Source organism: Paramisgurnus dabryanus, chromosome 15 (assembly GCF_030506205.2).
Source record: "Paramisgurnus dabryanus chromosome 15, PD_genome_1.1, whole genome shotgun sequence".
In the NCBI taxonomy this organism is placed as follows: Eukaryota; Metazoa; Chordata; class Actinopteri; order Cypriniformes; family Cobitidae; genus Paramisgurnus; species Paramisgurnus dabryanus.
This window is the reverse complement of record NC_133351.1, coordinates 35332361-35348329: the sequence shown is the minus strand read 5'-3', so window position 1 is coordinate 35348329 and position 15969 is coordinate 35332361. Positions and strand designations below refer to the sequence as shown.

At 36.9% G+C, this 15969-nt stretch overlaps 1 protein-coding gene across 4 annotated transcripts in view; it reads left to right on the top strand.

Moving 5' to 3' along the window:
* Window positions 1-15969, top strand: part of ubr3 (ubiquitin protein ligase E3 component n-recognin 3) — a 69313-nt gene that overhangs the window by 8263 nt on the left and 45081 nt on the right. For all 4 annotated transcript variants that reach the window (XM_065293261.2, XM_065293258.2, XM_065293259.2 and 1 more), the window contains exons 4-19: window positions 1375-1524; window positions 1668-1708; window positions 1922-1988; window positions 5647-5777; window positions 6046-6274; window positions 7905-8084; window positions 9003-9136; window positions 9668-9754; window positions 9848-9913; window positions 10381-10470; window positions 11098-11226; window positions 12233-12285; window positions 12409-12542; window positions 13248-13333; window positions 13736-13877; window positions 14419-14515. In XM_065293261.2, coding sequence (XP_065149333.1) covers window positions 1375-1524; window positions 1668-1708; window positions 1922-1988; window positions 5647-5777; window positions 6046-6274; window positions 7905-8084; window positions 9003-9136; window positions 9668-9754; window positions 9848-9913; window positions 10381-10470; window positions 11098-11226; window positions 12233-12285; window positions 12409-12542; window positions 13248-13333; window positions 13736-13877; window positions 14419-14515 — 1816 coding nt within the window. The remainder of the gene's footprint in view (window positions 1-1374; window positions 1525-1667; window positions 1709-1921; window positions 1989-5646; window positions 5778-6045; window positions 6275-7904; window positions 8085-9002; window positions 9137-9667; window positions 9755-9847; window positions 9914-10380; window positions 10471-11097; window positions 11227-12232; window positions 12286-12408; window positions 12543-13247; window positions 13334-13735; window positions 13878-14418; window positions 14516-15969) is intronic.

Below are 15969 nucleotides of genomic sequence, written 5' to 3'. Positions count from 1 at the left end.
GTTAAACAAAGGCTCAATCTTTGTTATCCTCACTATTCATCGATCTTTGTTAACCGTAGTTGCTTTTTTTTGTTTGTGTGCTTTGGGTTTGTGTTTTTAAAACATTTGAGATGATTTTATCTGAGCATCATAAACTTTGCTGCAATTCTTTATACATTTCCCATCCCAAAACAACGTTTCAATCAAATCGCAGTGTTCCTCCGAGCAATGATGGAACAGCCCATTTTACGTAGAAATTTAGCAGCAGATGTATTTTATAACAATGGGCGACACATTTGCTTCCCCTCTTTCTTAACTCTTTCACCGCCAGCGTTTTTAAAAAAAGTTGCCAGCCAGCGCCAGCGTTTTTCATGATTTTCACCAAAGTTTAATGCCTTCCAGAAAATGTTCTTCTTTAAATATATAAACATACAATATACCAAATGAAAGAACAGACCCTCTGCTTTCAAACAAAAAAAACCGTTTCATCCTACCTTTAGTGGTTCTTTTGCAATCAGCTTTTGAATATGGGTAGGTTTTTGCAAAAACACCATATTTTGAGCAAAAAGCAGAAATAATTCCATTTTTATGACGGACTTTTCATAGAGATCCGATTCAGAGCGATCTTTAAAGCAGACACGGACATGCAGCAGCTTGCCATAGGGAAATACTTCCGGTTTTAAAAAGTTGCGGAAGGGCGCCACCTGGTGGATAATAGCGGTATTGCGGAAAGACGGAATATCTCGTCATTGGCGGGGAAGCGTTTTCTCTTAATTGACGAGAAATCTCGTCAATGGCGGGGAAAGAGTTAATAAATGACTACAAGGAGCCGTTTCTTTACAGAATGAACTCATTTTCTAATTTAACTTCACACTGCTATTATTTCAATCACACCACTTTTTATCATGAGTCTATAACTCTGAAGTAGTGTGGATATCATCACCAATGGCTCTATTGTTTTGTCTATTACACTACTACATCTGTAAATAAATCATTTCCAATGCTGAACTTTTACTAATAAGCGTGGTTTATCAGGGTACTGATGTTGCTATTTTTTTAAACACCGCTGTATAATTCCTCTGTATTACAGCAGTTAATGTGGTTTCAATACAATTTTAAAATATTTTATAACACTTTATTTAGTTTTTCGCCAAAAGTCCACTGTTAATCAGGATTTCTGCTTGCTCTTTAATCTTTAGGATGTATAAAAACTAAATCTGTTGCTGTGTCTTTAAGCCACATTATCTTAAAGGAAATTTATAGGATAATACACTCAATAATTTGGACTAGGAAGGACCTGTTTTGGACTTGATGATGATCTGACCCCTTTAGGATTATACCTTAATAGTTCTCATTTTTTACCTATAACATTTCCATACTGTCTCTCACTTCCAGGTCAAGGAGAAAATGTTTATGCAAAGAAGAACTATGAAAAGTATTTATCAGCATTGAAGACTTCAGGTTTGGTGTCAGCGGAGGAGAGGGGGTCAGGAGGAGCTGCAGCGGGGGCAACTGAATCTCCAGGAGGAGCGCTCTGTCTACTGGGTAATGCTGCTGACTTTTACACTGCTGTAGTTTCCCGCTTTTGTCTATGAGTAGATTGAAAGCAGGAATAACAGGAAATGGGGTTTTGTGACTCAGACAATGTTTTAAAGATTCTCAATATGGTTTCAATTATGTTATTTCAGGTGCCACTGCTGCCACCAGTATTGAGGACTCTAGCAAAGAGGTAGGCACACGCACAGACTTCTGGGATGGATAAATGTGTGGCCCAGCAACCAATCAAAACAAGCACAGAGGGGCGTGTCATTCTTTTGTGTCTTGGTTGAGAACAGCTTTCCTGTTGGCCCTTTGATGTTTTTGTGATTGTCAAAACGGCTTTCAGTTCTGGTCATTGTTGAGAGTTGTATGTTGAAGTGGTTCTCATGTGTTTGTTTGACAGGAGGATCAGGATGGACTGCAGGGTGTGGGCCAAAGGAAACGAGTGAAGCTCAGTAGCAGTACCAAAGGTAGAGAAAATCAGATCAGGTTTTGATTGAATAGTTCACTCATATTAACTCTTTCACCGCCAGCGTTTTTTAAAAAAGTTGCCAGCCAGCGCCAGCATTTTTCATGATTTTCACAAAAGTTTAATGCCTTCCAGAAAATGTTCTTCTTTAAAGGGGACATATTATGAGATTTTTTTTAAGATGTAAACTAAGTCTAAAATAGGTCTGAGCAAAAGTGTGCCGTTTTGGGTGTGTCATTTAAAATGCAAATGAGCGGATGAAGTGCAACCACTGATCACAATGATGGTGGTTTGTTGCAATTGAAACTCAATTGTGCTGTGAAATATTTTGTCTCTCTCTTTCTCTCCATACTAAATGGTTGTGCTGTGGTTGGATAGTGCAGATAAAGGGGGCGGTATTACCTTATTCTGACATCACAATAAGGGCCAAATTACAATGACCTATTTTTCACATGCTTGCAGAAAATGGTTTACCAAAACTAAGTTATTGGGTTGATCTTTTTAAAATTTTCTAGGTTGATAGAAGCACTGGGGACACAATTATAGCACTTAAACATGGAAAAAGTCAGATTTTCATAATATGTCCCCTTTAAATATATAAACATACAAATATACCAAATGAAAGAACAGACCCTCTGCTTTCAAACAAAAAAAACCGTTTCATCCTACCTTTAGTGGTTCTTTTGTAATCAGCTTTTGAATATGGGTAGGTTTCTGCAAAAACACCATATTTTGAGCAAAAAGCAGAGATAATTCCATTTTTGTGACGGACTTTTCATAGAGATCCATTCAGAGCGATCTTTAAAACAGACACGGACATGCAGCCGCTTGCCATAGGGCAATACTTGCGGGTGTAAAAAGTTGCGGAAGGGTAATGGCGGTATTGCGGAAAGCCGGAAATACTCTACATTGGCAGGGAAGCGTTTTCTCTTGATTGATGAGATATTCTCATCAATGGCGGCGAAAGAGTTAAATATGACCTTTATTTACTCATTCTTATGTTGTTATAAATTGTATGCTGTTATTATTTTAGCGAAGGGAGTTGGGAAGAAATCAGCTTATAGCTCATTTATAGTGACCCTGTCTGTTAAAAAAACACCAGTAAAGTGTATATGAATCATAGTGCTGTTAATTCACCAAAAGGTACCCAAATCTGATTCTCACAAGGCCATGAGGGACACAAAACAGCATCAATGACCTTTTTACTGAATAACAACTTGCATTTCTGTCTGTTTCCCACACAGTGCTATCCAATGTGGGGCTGCATGATTCTGAAAAATAATAGAATCACAATATTTTATTTTTTTAAATGAAGATCTCGATTCTTCCATGATTCTGAATGCGAAATAAACAAAATAACATAGAAATGACTCGAGACATGAATTGCTGCAGTATCTTAAAATTTTTTGTTTTTGAATGGTACTATGGGGCTGGAAAGAGCGGTTTGAAACATTTTCCCTAACTTTTTCAATCCAGGACCCACATAAACAGGTAAAATCATTGTGAAAAAACTAAAAAAAAAACACTTTTTTTTGTTTAAGTATAAGAAGGAAAAACAATAACTTTTTCTTTATATTTTCCTTTAAACAAAGTAATAAGCATTTTAAACAGGCTGCCCTAGTTGTTAATTTTAACACAGTTTGTAACTAAAGCGAACTACTTATCCTGTTGTATTAACATTAATGATGTGCCGCCTGCACATTCGTGAACGAAAAGCGTGTAAACGTTTAAAACTCATGTTTAAGGCGCAGATGAGGCTTGCGAGTGAACCAATGAAGATTGTCATTGCAACCCACTGTTTGAAAATCCCCTTTACATGATGACTGTTGTGACTCACATATGTTCCAGGAAGATTTCTGTCAAAGGTTAAATAGATAGACGTTTTGTTATAAGTTAGGAGTGAGATCGAATGGCTGCTTAAATCAAGATTGTGATCTTTATACGAGTAATCATGCAGCCCTAATTCAATGCAGAATCAGAACAATTTGAACACATATGAAGTCCTTATGGGCCCTATTTTAACGATCAAAGCGCATTGTCTAAAGCGCACAGTGCACGGTCTAAATGGGCGTATCCGAATCCACTTTTGCTAATGTAATGACGGGTAAAAATGGTTTGTGCGCCGAGCGCATGGTCGAAAAGGGTTGGTCCTATTCTCCTGATGAGTAATGGGTGTGTTTTGGGTGTTATGTGCAATAAACCAATGAAAGTCTTATCTCTCATCCCCTTTAAAAGCAAGTTGCGCTGGCGCTATGTCTAATCCCTATTTATATGACGGACTTTGTAAACTGAAAAACTAAGCGGAGGAAGAAGATCCCCAGTTTAAGATTAATGTTAAATATTATTTTTTTTTTTACTTGTATTGAAATTACATTGTATTGCTATTTTTTATTAAAACCTTTAAAACCCGTTTTCTTTTAGGCATGGAAGTAAAAATAGCAGCTTTTAATTGCTGTAAATGTATGGCTATCCAATATCATCAAAAAATTATTTACAAGTATGTAAGAAAAGGTTTGTACACTAAAAATACTTTATTTGTAACAAACAGGAGATAAAGAATTTACAAACGCGCATTTCAGCACCTGGACAGCGCCATGCGTTTTTTTTAAAGCATTACTTAAAAATGTTTCTCATCTCATCATATCCACAGGTACAGAGTCATCATATACAATAAATCCGTGAGGTAGCATTAAAAAAAAACATTTAAAAACAGATGCATTTGTTTAAAGCAAAGCATTTATTTACTTACCAGGCTACAGGTGAAGCAGCTCTTTACGTCTTCTTACGTCTCATAATCGATCCTCATTTATGTCCAAGAGACTCAATAATAATCTTTTACATTTTAATCCTTTAATCTTTCATATTTAAAAGCTTTTTGTGCTGCTGCGCGTCCATGTATGTGATAAGCAAACATGCGTTGTCGTCCCGTTTATAGGCGCATATTACTAATGCGCTCTTTAAATAACAAAAACATATCGGGCCATTGACTTTAGAGCAGGTTTTTGTTGGTCAGTGGTGTAGTCTATTTTAGTTGTCTCAAAATAGCAATGCGCCAACAATGCGCCTGAACACACCTCGTTTTTAGATCAGAATGCTCATGGGTGCAAATGCATTTCCTATTAAAACAATGTGGCGCTAAACGTGAAAATGATAATTGCGCCGGGTTGAAACTAGCAAAAGACACTTGCGTTGCGCATTGCGCTGCATTGCGCCGGCTGTATGAAAGAGCCCTATGTATTGTTGTGTGTGAAGAGTCTTTAAATTAATCTTTATTTACAATTTAAAGGTGCAGTTTCCCAGACAGGGTTTAGATTAATCCAGGACTAAGCCTTAGTTATATTTTGACATTTAAGTAGTTTTTACAAACAAAAACCTTACAAAAACATTACTGGTGTGCATCTTGAGACAAATCAATGGCATTGATATATGTTAAAATATGTAGGTACAAGATGTTTTTAAAATAAAGCAGTTCAAACATTCATCTTAGTTTGGGACTAGGATAAGCCCTGTCTGAGAATCTGCCCCAAAATGACATGAGGGTTAGATTAAGTCCTTTCTGGTGAACTTTTATTTGAAGGGTGTCATCTATATTTCCTAAGTACTGTAATATAGTTAAATGTTACCTATTGACTATCCTTGCTCTCTTTCTGTTTTGTTAGATCCGTCTATAATGGACACCTTAAAACATAAATGTTTTTTAGAAGAATTATTGTTTTGGACTATCAAGTATGAGTTTCCACAGAAGATGGTCACGTTTCTGCTCAACATGTTGCCTGATCAGGACTACAAGGTACAGCCTTACTGAAAATCTGCCATAAGCTCTTTGGCCATGTATTTATTTAATTTATGCATATTAGTTGCAAACAGAGCAGCTCACTCATGTCACTCGCTACTATCAAAAGAAACCACCATTTTTTGTTCACCCAACAATGCCAATTGCATTTGTCTCTAGAGATAATCTTTAAGGACAACAGATCTGATTTTGTATAGTTTTATGTTTAGCAGCAGTCTTTTCTGTAGGAGTTATACTCCTGATATCCTCTCTTCACGTCTCATAGATCACCTTCACTAAAACGTTCGTCCAGCACTATGCCTTCATCATGAAAACCCTCATGAAGAGCCACGAGTCCGACACCATGTCCAACCGCATCGTTCACATCAGCGTGCAGCTCTTCAGCAACGAGGAGCTGGCGAGGCACGTGACAGAAGAGTGTCAGTTACTGGACATCATGGTCACTGTGCTTCTCTACATGATGGAGAGCTGCCTTATCAAGAGTGAACTGCAAGGTAATGAGGAGGAGAGAGATGAAGCATACTTTCTGCTGTCTTTGAAATATGCTGCCTACTTATCACAAAAGGAGTACATACTTTAAGTGCTTAGTAGAAGAAAGTACATATACTTGAGTGCATAGCAAAATAGTCTATGAAGCTTTTCTTTATTATTTATTTAATGATTACTGTATTGTTTTATTTAGTGAAGTATCGCTTATTTATTTTATGTGTGATGTCAAACTGCATACAACAACAAAAAATGATTTAAGACGCACTTATTTTTAATACTGTTTAGGATGGATAGTATGGGAGTTGTGGCTCAGTGATAGTATGCAAGACATTTGATAAGACCAAAATACATTCGATAAAGTGCAAAATGTACAGTGCCGTCATTCAAGTTCAATGCGTTATCATCTCATAATTATACATCAAATGTCAAGAGATACCAGAGACCCCATACCAGCATGACACTGCTAATCAATAAAAAGATAGCAAAGACTTTTCCCATAGAGTTAGATAAGTCCATACTTACCTTTCTCATCTCCGTGCGTAACTCGGTCTGACGCACTGTCTGACGCAGCTCCTGCTAGCTTAGCACAAAGACTGAAAGTGAATGGCTCCAGCTAGCATACTGCTCCCAATAAGTGACAAAATAACGCAAACATTTTCCTATATATGTGTTTTGATTTGTATAGTCCCACCGTGGACAAATAACAATGTCATAAGTTGTCTGAATCTGAAAACAGGGCTTTAAGTGTAAAATACCGAAGTTGTCCTTTAAGTATTATAATTGGGTTGAACTAGAAAATGTGAAAAGATCAACCCAGTAACTTAGTTTTGGTAAACCATTCTCTGCAAGCATGTGGAAAAATAGGTCATTGAAATTTGGCTCCCCCTGTGATGTCAAAAGGGGATAATACCACCCCTTAATCTGCATTATCCAACCACAGCACTGCCATTTAGTGCAGAGATCAACTAATTTGCATTTTAAATGACACACCCCAAAACGGCACATTATTGCTCACACCTACAAAGTGGCAATTTTAACACGCTATAATAAATTATCTGTATGATATTTTGAGCTCGAACTTCACATAGGTACTCTGGGGACACCAAAGATTTATTTGACATCTTAAAAATGTCTTGTGAAATGTCCCCTTTAAAGTTTAAGGCCAGGTAAGAGTAATTGCACACTCAGTCATCAGACATACAGAAACTCAATGGCTTATGGGAAGTTGGGTTCAAATCCAACCAATTAATTTTATTGTAATCTGTTTTATTGGTATTTTCTGTTTATTTTCGCATTATTTTTCACACTTATCTGTTATTTTATTTCTATAGCCTTTAAAAACACATAACACAAGGATGAGTGATTCGTCATTTACATGTCAGTGTGATTGTGAAGTGGGTGGTTCTTGGTCATGTTTAGCTGCAGAATACATCAGACATTTAGCTAAAGTCAAAGATGTGGCTACAATAGGGCGAGGACGCCTTTTAATGATACACTGCAAACTCAATCATTTCCTAATGTTCCGATTGTGAAAGGTTATTGAAGTAAATGGACTGTGAAAGCAATTTGTGAGTCAAAGATCCCTTGAAAATGATTTTGAACCTCTTGTATATGTGTTTTTGTTTTTATCAACAGATGAGGACAATAATCGTCATGTGGTTGTGAACTGCGGTGAAGCTCTGCTGAAGAATAACACCTATTGGCCTTTAGTTAGTGATTTTATTAACATCCTCTCACATCAAAGTGTGGCCAAGCGTTTTCTAGAGGATCATTCACTTCTGCTGCTCTGGATGAGTTTCGTCTCTTTCTTTCAAGGTCAGTCAGGAAATCCTGCACAGTGTTTTTTGTTTCATAGCCGAGGATGGTTTTCATTCTGAATAGCACGGTAATGAATGTGTTTTATATGCTGTTTTAGAGGGGCCCATATTATGCAAAATCCACTTTTACAAGGTGTTTGGACATAAATGTGTGCTGGCAGTGTATGAACACAACCACCTTACAATGAAAAAAATCGACCTACTCCTTTATTAATCCATATTAAACCTAAGCAGTCTCATTAAACATGCTGTTTTTAATCACTTGTTAATGTGATGTCACACAAACAAAGCCCCGCCCACAGCCAGTAACTGACTGGTTCATTTTACCCTAAAATCTTTTTTAAGTGTGAACTGAAACCACGCCCACTCGCGGGAAAGCTACCATCTCTCTCAACTTTCCAGTACCGCTACAACCTGAATGGATGCTTGCAATTGTGGTAGAGGCGGGGCCATGCTCGGTGGCTCCAGTGCATCATCGAGCCACCGTTTTAGCCCCACCCAAATAATACACTGTTTGACAGTGTAACTCCACAATTCAGTACTACACAGTTCACAGAATTTGTAATGGGTTTCAACAATATATTTTGAAATATCTCTATCTCTGCTAGAGCCTTATCTCTGTAATAACCCACTTAAAACACACAAAAAACTGCTATGAATGGATTGACGTTACCACATAGCAAAAGCAATAAAGGATTTCAACATTACTAAATTTATGAATAAACCGTTTTAGTCCCAGACCTGTAATTTAAGATCAATGGTTTGCCACTGTGCTGGATTAAATGTCATTGTTCTCATTTATTCACACCTGCTGACAACACATTTTTCACTTTCAATTGACTGCCCTGATAGAAACTGAAACTCGATCTGCTTTAGTGATTGAATGATTGAATCTCTCTCTCTTTTTCTGTGTCAGGAATGAATCTGAATAAGCGAGAACTGAATGAGCATGTGGAGTTTGAGTCGCAGACGTATTACGCAGCATTCGCAGCTGAACTGGAGGCCTGCGCTCAGCCCATGTGGGGTCTTCTCACCCACTGCAGGGTTAAAGTGAGATTACACTTTTAAAAGATGTCTGATCTGATCTGTATTATATGTGCAGGGCCAGATGTTTACTGTGTTAAACTAATGATGTAAACTTCACAAGTTGAGATGTTTGTAGAAATGGTTACTGTAATGCAGTCAGAGCATATTGAGCTGTTGATATATGAATTCCTCCTGTAAAATTTCATAGGCATTAAAGGAACAGTATGTAGGATTGTGGCCAAAACTGGTATTGCAATCACAAAACGTGTGGCTAAAACTGGTACTGCAATCACACAGCTGGTGGCCAATATACCAAACGACAACATAAACATCAGTTGAGGGCTGCAACTCCACTTTTTAAATGACAATATCCTGGCCAGACCGCTGTTGTGAGTGATATAAGTATTTGAAATGAAAATTATTTCTTAATGTCTAGTAACATTTTAGGGCCATTTAATGATTAATTGATATAAATTTCTTACATACTGTTCCTTTAAGTCTTTTCATGAGCGTTTTTGGTCTCATGGATGAGCTGAACTTGTCTTACGTTGTTAGGAGACACATGAGTACACAAAGACGGTGGTGCGCTATTGTCTGGAGACCCTTCAGATGTGGTTTGACGCCATTGGATTTGTAGATGAGGTACAGTAACTCGTGCCTATACACTTTTAGATGATGTGTCCTGATAAACCATGGAGTTATATTGTCTTTTTACTCTCTCTCTTTCGATCACAGCCTTCACTTAACCAGCTGACCTTTCATTTACCTCTGCACAGATATTACGCTATGTTCCTCAGCAAGGTAATCCTGACACACACAGTACACTCTGTTCAACACATAAGTTGTGTACATTGTTTCTTTAGATTTACAGACATTTTCTGTACAGACATTGAGCAATTATTTAGAGGATTCACTCCCGCTAGTTTGCAGTGTGTACCATGCCATTGTGTCTCCCGAAATGTGGTTGGACTTCACATGTACACCCCTCTATATAGCTTTGTCCACTCGTGATCACATTATCTATTGATTTTAATACTATTGTAAACCGGGTCCAAGACTTTCCTTTCTCAAGTATAGAGACCAGGGAATATTTTGCAGTCTTTAATATGTTTATTTAGATGCGTGATCTTGAGGTCAGGCTATATTGTGAATGTAGTCATGGCTGAAGGGTTAACAACACTCTTCAGTGACTATATTCACAATGTTGCACACCCTTTTTTATAACTTAAGCCTTAAACATTGTTGAAATCTGATGTGATCTTTTGCAGGGAGTGAAATGTCAGGGTCTGGATCTGGACAGTCTGCTTCCTGATCAAGAGATGCTGATGAAGATCATGGTTCATCCTCTTCAGATACAGGTAATACTCGATGGGTGTGAATAAAGAGATCAGTGAACTAATGAATAATCTGTTAAAATCACTGATGATGGTGTATTTAGATCAGTAACTGTAACAGAATTATTTTTCATAACATGACACAGGAAGTTTGAAGAAATGTACTTTAGTTTTACATTACAGTTTTACATAATAACAGGTGTATTTTGTTGCTCAAACCATATTTACTCTGTAGTTTGATGGATCAGGGCATGCATGTAACACAAGTTTAGGCAGAGTTTAACTCATTCACTGCCAACTATTTTTTTTTTTAAAGTTGCCCGCCAGCATTTTTGTAATTTTCACAAAAGTTTCACAAAATGCCTTCTAGGAAAATGTTCTTCTAAAAATATTTAAACATACAAATATATCAAACGAAAGAACAGACCCTCTGCTTTCAAACAAACAATAATTGTGTATCATCTAGTGGATCATCACGGGATTGCACATTAACATAAAAATTAATCAGGAACACGGTTTTTATGCAAATGTTTTCTCTTAATTGATGTGTTATCTGGTGGGGAAAGAGTTAAGCATGCAGCCTTTGTCAACAAAATATATGGGAAACATTTTTGGTCTGTCTGATGGTTGTATGTGTGTGTCTATGTACAGGCCAGCCTTTCTGAAATCCACAGTAACATGTGGGTGAGAAATGGACTGCAGATTAAAGGTCAGGCGATGACCTATGTCCAGTCTCACTTCTGTAACTCTATGATCGACCCGGACATTTATCTTCTGCAGGTAACCCATCACTTATTCACTAAAACAGAACTGTGTGCTGTAGTGAACTAAATCTATTCCCATATTAATGAACATTTGAGATCATTTACCACCCATAAAACTGTGTTTTGTATTATTTTGATTAAAAACAAAATTTTTTAACAACAGTGCCATTATTAAAAAAGGGCATTTAAGGCTGTTATCTGGAATCCTAACGTACACGACAAACGGTGGCCGATAAACCAGAAGTTATTAATTTCCTATGGAGAGTTGCAAAGGGGCTGCGTGAGGTGCCAACCATCTGCGAATGCGTAATTTTTACATTCGATTTCAGCATTGGATGTGTTAATATTTTTAACATGTGACATGTCAACCGAAAGTGATGTAATACATTATTAATTTAATATTTATACATTATTATTTTTTATCTTGTCTCCATATGTTCTTTCTTTGTCATATATGCACAACTGTTTCATTCATTTGCATTCATGTATTTATTCCACTATGGTGAATATTATAATGAAGGATCTCATTGAAGCTTCTCTTTCTTGTTGGCATGGATTTAGGATTAAATTGAAATTTCATTATGACTGCCACTAGGTGGCACGCTCCCACAGTCATGTCTGAATGTCTTGTACAGTGGAGAGGCAGCTTTAAAGCTAGATTGGACTTGTTAAGGAAATCATTTTGTGCCAGTTGTGATGAATTTTTCTGAAATTGTTTAAGATAAATTAAAACAAAACATCCAAACTGAACCAGTTCAATGAACATAAATTAACTTTATATAACATAGTTACATACACAATGAAACGCTGTAAATAACACAACCATAAATCTACTATTAACAGTTATTGCCTTTTTCTTAGGCTTGACTTTGGTTAGTCGTTAGTTGTACCTATTGAAGGCCATAGTATTCTTTCTCCACCCCACTCATTCAAAACTGACAAACTTGTTAGATATTATAACTTTGTTTGACTTGATCATTTTAAGAGTGTTTCTTAAGTTTTTGTATTTGTTGTTTTTGCAGGTTTGTGCATCTCGACTAGATCCAGATTACTTCATATCCTCTGTGTTTGAGAGGTACTGTATCTGTCCTGCCTGTGATCCAGTTGTACTTTATCTCTTCACATTCATTCACATCATTTGTCACATGCACCCTAAATCTAGTAACACCTCTGAAAACTGTTGTTGTGTGTTTGTCAGGTTTAAGGTGGTGGATCTATTGACTATGGCCTCTCAACATCAAAACACTGTGCTGGACTCAGAACAGGAGAGACCCATGCTGGAGGGCGCGCTCACCTTCCTGGTTATACTGACTAGTCTCAGGATACACTTGGGTGCGTATCAAATACTAAACAATTACACTGATAATAAAAAACATGAGACTGATATACAACAGCTTGAATGCACTAGATAAATGTGAATATTAAAGATATTGAACTGGCTCTTAAAGGTGCCATGTGGGACTTTTAGCACTGCAACCAATGGCTCAGTCCACAGCTCACCCCTACCTATGGAAATCGTCTGAGACAACGTAGTGACGAAATGCCTTTTAGGGCTACTGTTGAAACAAGGAGGAGCAAAGTTTTGTTATCATTCACACTCATGGCTCATAAATTTACTCTGCAGAACACAAAATAAGATTTTTAGGCTTTTTCTCATACCTGTACAGTAGAAGTCATTGGGATCAGAATGTTTAAAATGCCTTGCAGTTTACTTGAATACATCTTGGACATACTGCATCTCCCATGTTTTCATTGTCAGGTGACCTGTATGTTCTTTGATGTAATCTGAACAACCGTGATGTAATTTACAAGGAATAAATTGGACTCACAGGATCGTAAAGTGCCCTTTGAATGCACACTTAAAGTTTCAGCTGAAAGTAGTAGATTATCTGGGTACCTTTTGTCTACTTTTTGAGTTTGATTTTGGACATGCTACTCGCCTCACACAGATTTTTGCCCACTATTTAGTATGGAAGTTTTATTTTGGGGTGAAGTTGAATTATGATGTTTCATTTCGATCTGTCTGTGTTTCCACAGGAATGTCCGATGATGAAATCTTGAGAGCAGAGATGGTTTCACAGTTGTGTATGAACGATCGTACCCATAGTTCCCTGCTGGATCTTGTATCCTTTCACCATAAAACACAATGTTGTTACTCAGTTACTAACATCTGTCTTGTCACCAATAAATTCTCACATTTTACATTGTCAGATCATTTTGTGCATTGTCATACTTCGAAAAGGAGCTTTTATATAAGAATAAAGCCATTAAAACTAAAAGATCAGAGCGAGATTGTCAAATAGTTCACATAAAATAATGAAAGGTGATGATTAAAGGAAATATTATATTACATTTTAAGCAGGTCTATAATATTAATAGGCAAACAGTCACGTTGTCCTTTCTGTTTTCCAGATTATTAGTCATGAATTTTGCATCATCACAAATAAAAATCTTTGAAGGCTTATTTTAATGAGTATTTTGATTCTTAGTATCCATGTATGTTGTGGACTTAACTGTGTGTGTAGATCCCGGAGAATCCGAACCCTAAGAGCGGTGTGGTGCCGGGCAGCTGTAGTTTTGAGGAGATGTTGTCTGGTGTAGCTGATTTTAAAGCTCCAGTGTTTGAACCCGGAGGATCCATGCAGCAGGGCATGTACACACCTAAAGGTAAGACGCATCACAACACTCGCTTTAAAGCGTTAGACTGCTGATGTTAAACATTTGACTTTAATCGGATGCCATTTGCACATCATTTCATATTTCCAGTAAATTCAATGCATAACTTTTACCATATGCCTTTCAGTAGCTGTAGATGGCGCTGTGGCTCCATGATAATCGTATTAATCATGACCATTCGACTCTGCATGTGTCTGTGTTCTTGTACCGGACGTGACCCTGCAAAATCTGTAGATTATAAGATTATTATTTTCAGCTCTAAATGGGAATAATTAACATATCTGTGGCCTAAATGTCCTCTTGTTCCAACAGTTAAAATGTTTCCACGCCTATTTTTTGCATGTCTGTATATATCTTATAAGATATTTTCAGGGTCTGTTTATAGTCTGCTTGAGATTTAGTTTTCATCATCATGACAGAATTGTGATGATATAGCTACAGTATGTTACAGTCAACATCACATGGGTGCAGACGTGTGCTGTTAGCATTTATTTTTGTCCTGTAACAGTGCTTGTTTGTTTGTGTTTTCCAGCTGAAGTGTGGGAGAAGGAGTTTGACCCTATAATGGTGATTTTACGCACAGTGTACCGCAGAGATGTGCAGTCAGCTATGGATCGATATGCTGCATTGTAAGTCTCTGGGTCTGGGACCATTTACTTTATTATTTAAAGACTTCAGCTGTCTGTGCGCTTATTGCAATGTCTGCAAAATTGAATTAAGCATAAAACTGCATTCACAGCCCTTTATACTGTACCTCTGAAATGTGACTTATTTCTGAGATGGGGTAAAAACATCTAGTGTGGGATTTGTTTTTTTCCAAAGACAGTTAGGTTAAAGGAGTTTGACAAATAGGGTTTAGTGACGTTTGTCACAGCCAATACATTTATCTTTCTCCTTTTTCTTCAAAATAACACAAAATGAGATTGCCTATTCAATAGCTTACAAAACGTTTAAAAGTGTTCAAACGGCATCAGGAATTCCTTTATTATATGCACAAATAATATAAGTGTTCCTCTATGTATGTTGTGATGTTTGGGGTCACATCGTTTGCTGTTTTTGGTTCATTATGATGTCTTTGGTTTGTATTTCAGTCCATTTCATTTGTACATTTATGTAGAACTACAGCAGCCATTACTGTTTCTTCAATGTGATATTTGTGGGTAAAAATGTATAGGAATGAATCTGAATTTGACGTCCCATAAGAATGTAATGATATTGCTGCTGATAAAATCACATTTTAGAAAAGTGCCTTCCATTTTTCCTCAATAAAGCAGTAATAAGAATCTAAGCTTAGGCAGTCCTCAATGAGAAAATCTTAGTGCTGGAGTTTATCAGCTGTTTAACAGAGGATTGCAGGAAACAAGTGCTGGATAACAGCTTCTGTCTGAGGAGAAACCTCTCTGAGATGTGAACATTGATCATTCTGAAACCAAACGGATGAAGGAAATTGCTCCGTTTGGTGCACTGTTGACCTTGAGGTCTGTGATAAAGTGAATTATGTTCAGGGTCACACATTTTTCCTGTTCTGGAGAAGTTGTGCATTCAAGTCTTACACACGAGTGTTTCATGTGGAGTGAATTTAAAGGGCCGTTCACATTATAAAGATAATTTTAAAATAATAGAGTTTTAAAATTTGTTTTATATTAAAGAGAATAGCGGAGTTCACACCACAACTATAACAATAAGGATACAAGGAACAATATTGTTGAAATCACACATTAACCAATGACAGCCAATGAAATCTACTTGAATCTAAAGTGCACACGCATTTGAAATGACACTGTGGAGAAGCTCATTGCTGAGGTCCATTACATAAAATAACTTCAGGTGTTCAGCACTGTTGCAATGAAATTGACTTTGTAATGTTTTCTTTGTAAAATTGACTAGTATTAGATAACACAAACTAGATTCACTGTTTAAAGATGAGCGAAACGCAGTATGTTGAGGACATCTGCTGGCTATAGCCACCGTAAATGAAACAAGAACAGCATATTTATACATTTAATGACATGTGAACCATTACAAACCTTTTTTATTAAAGCAAATATGCAATATTGAAGATAAATGATTTGCGTAAGTACTG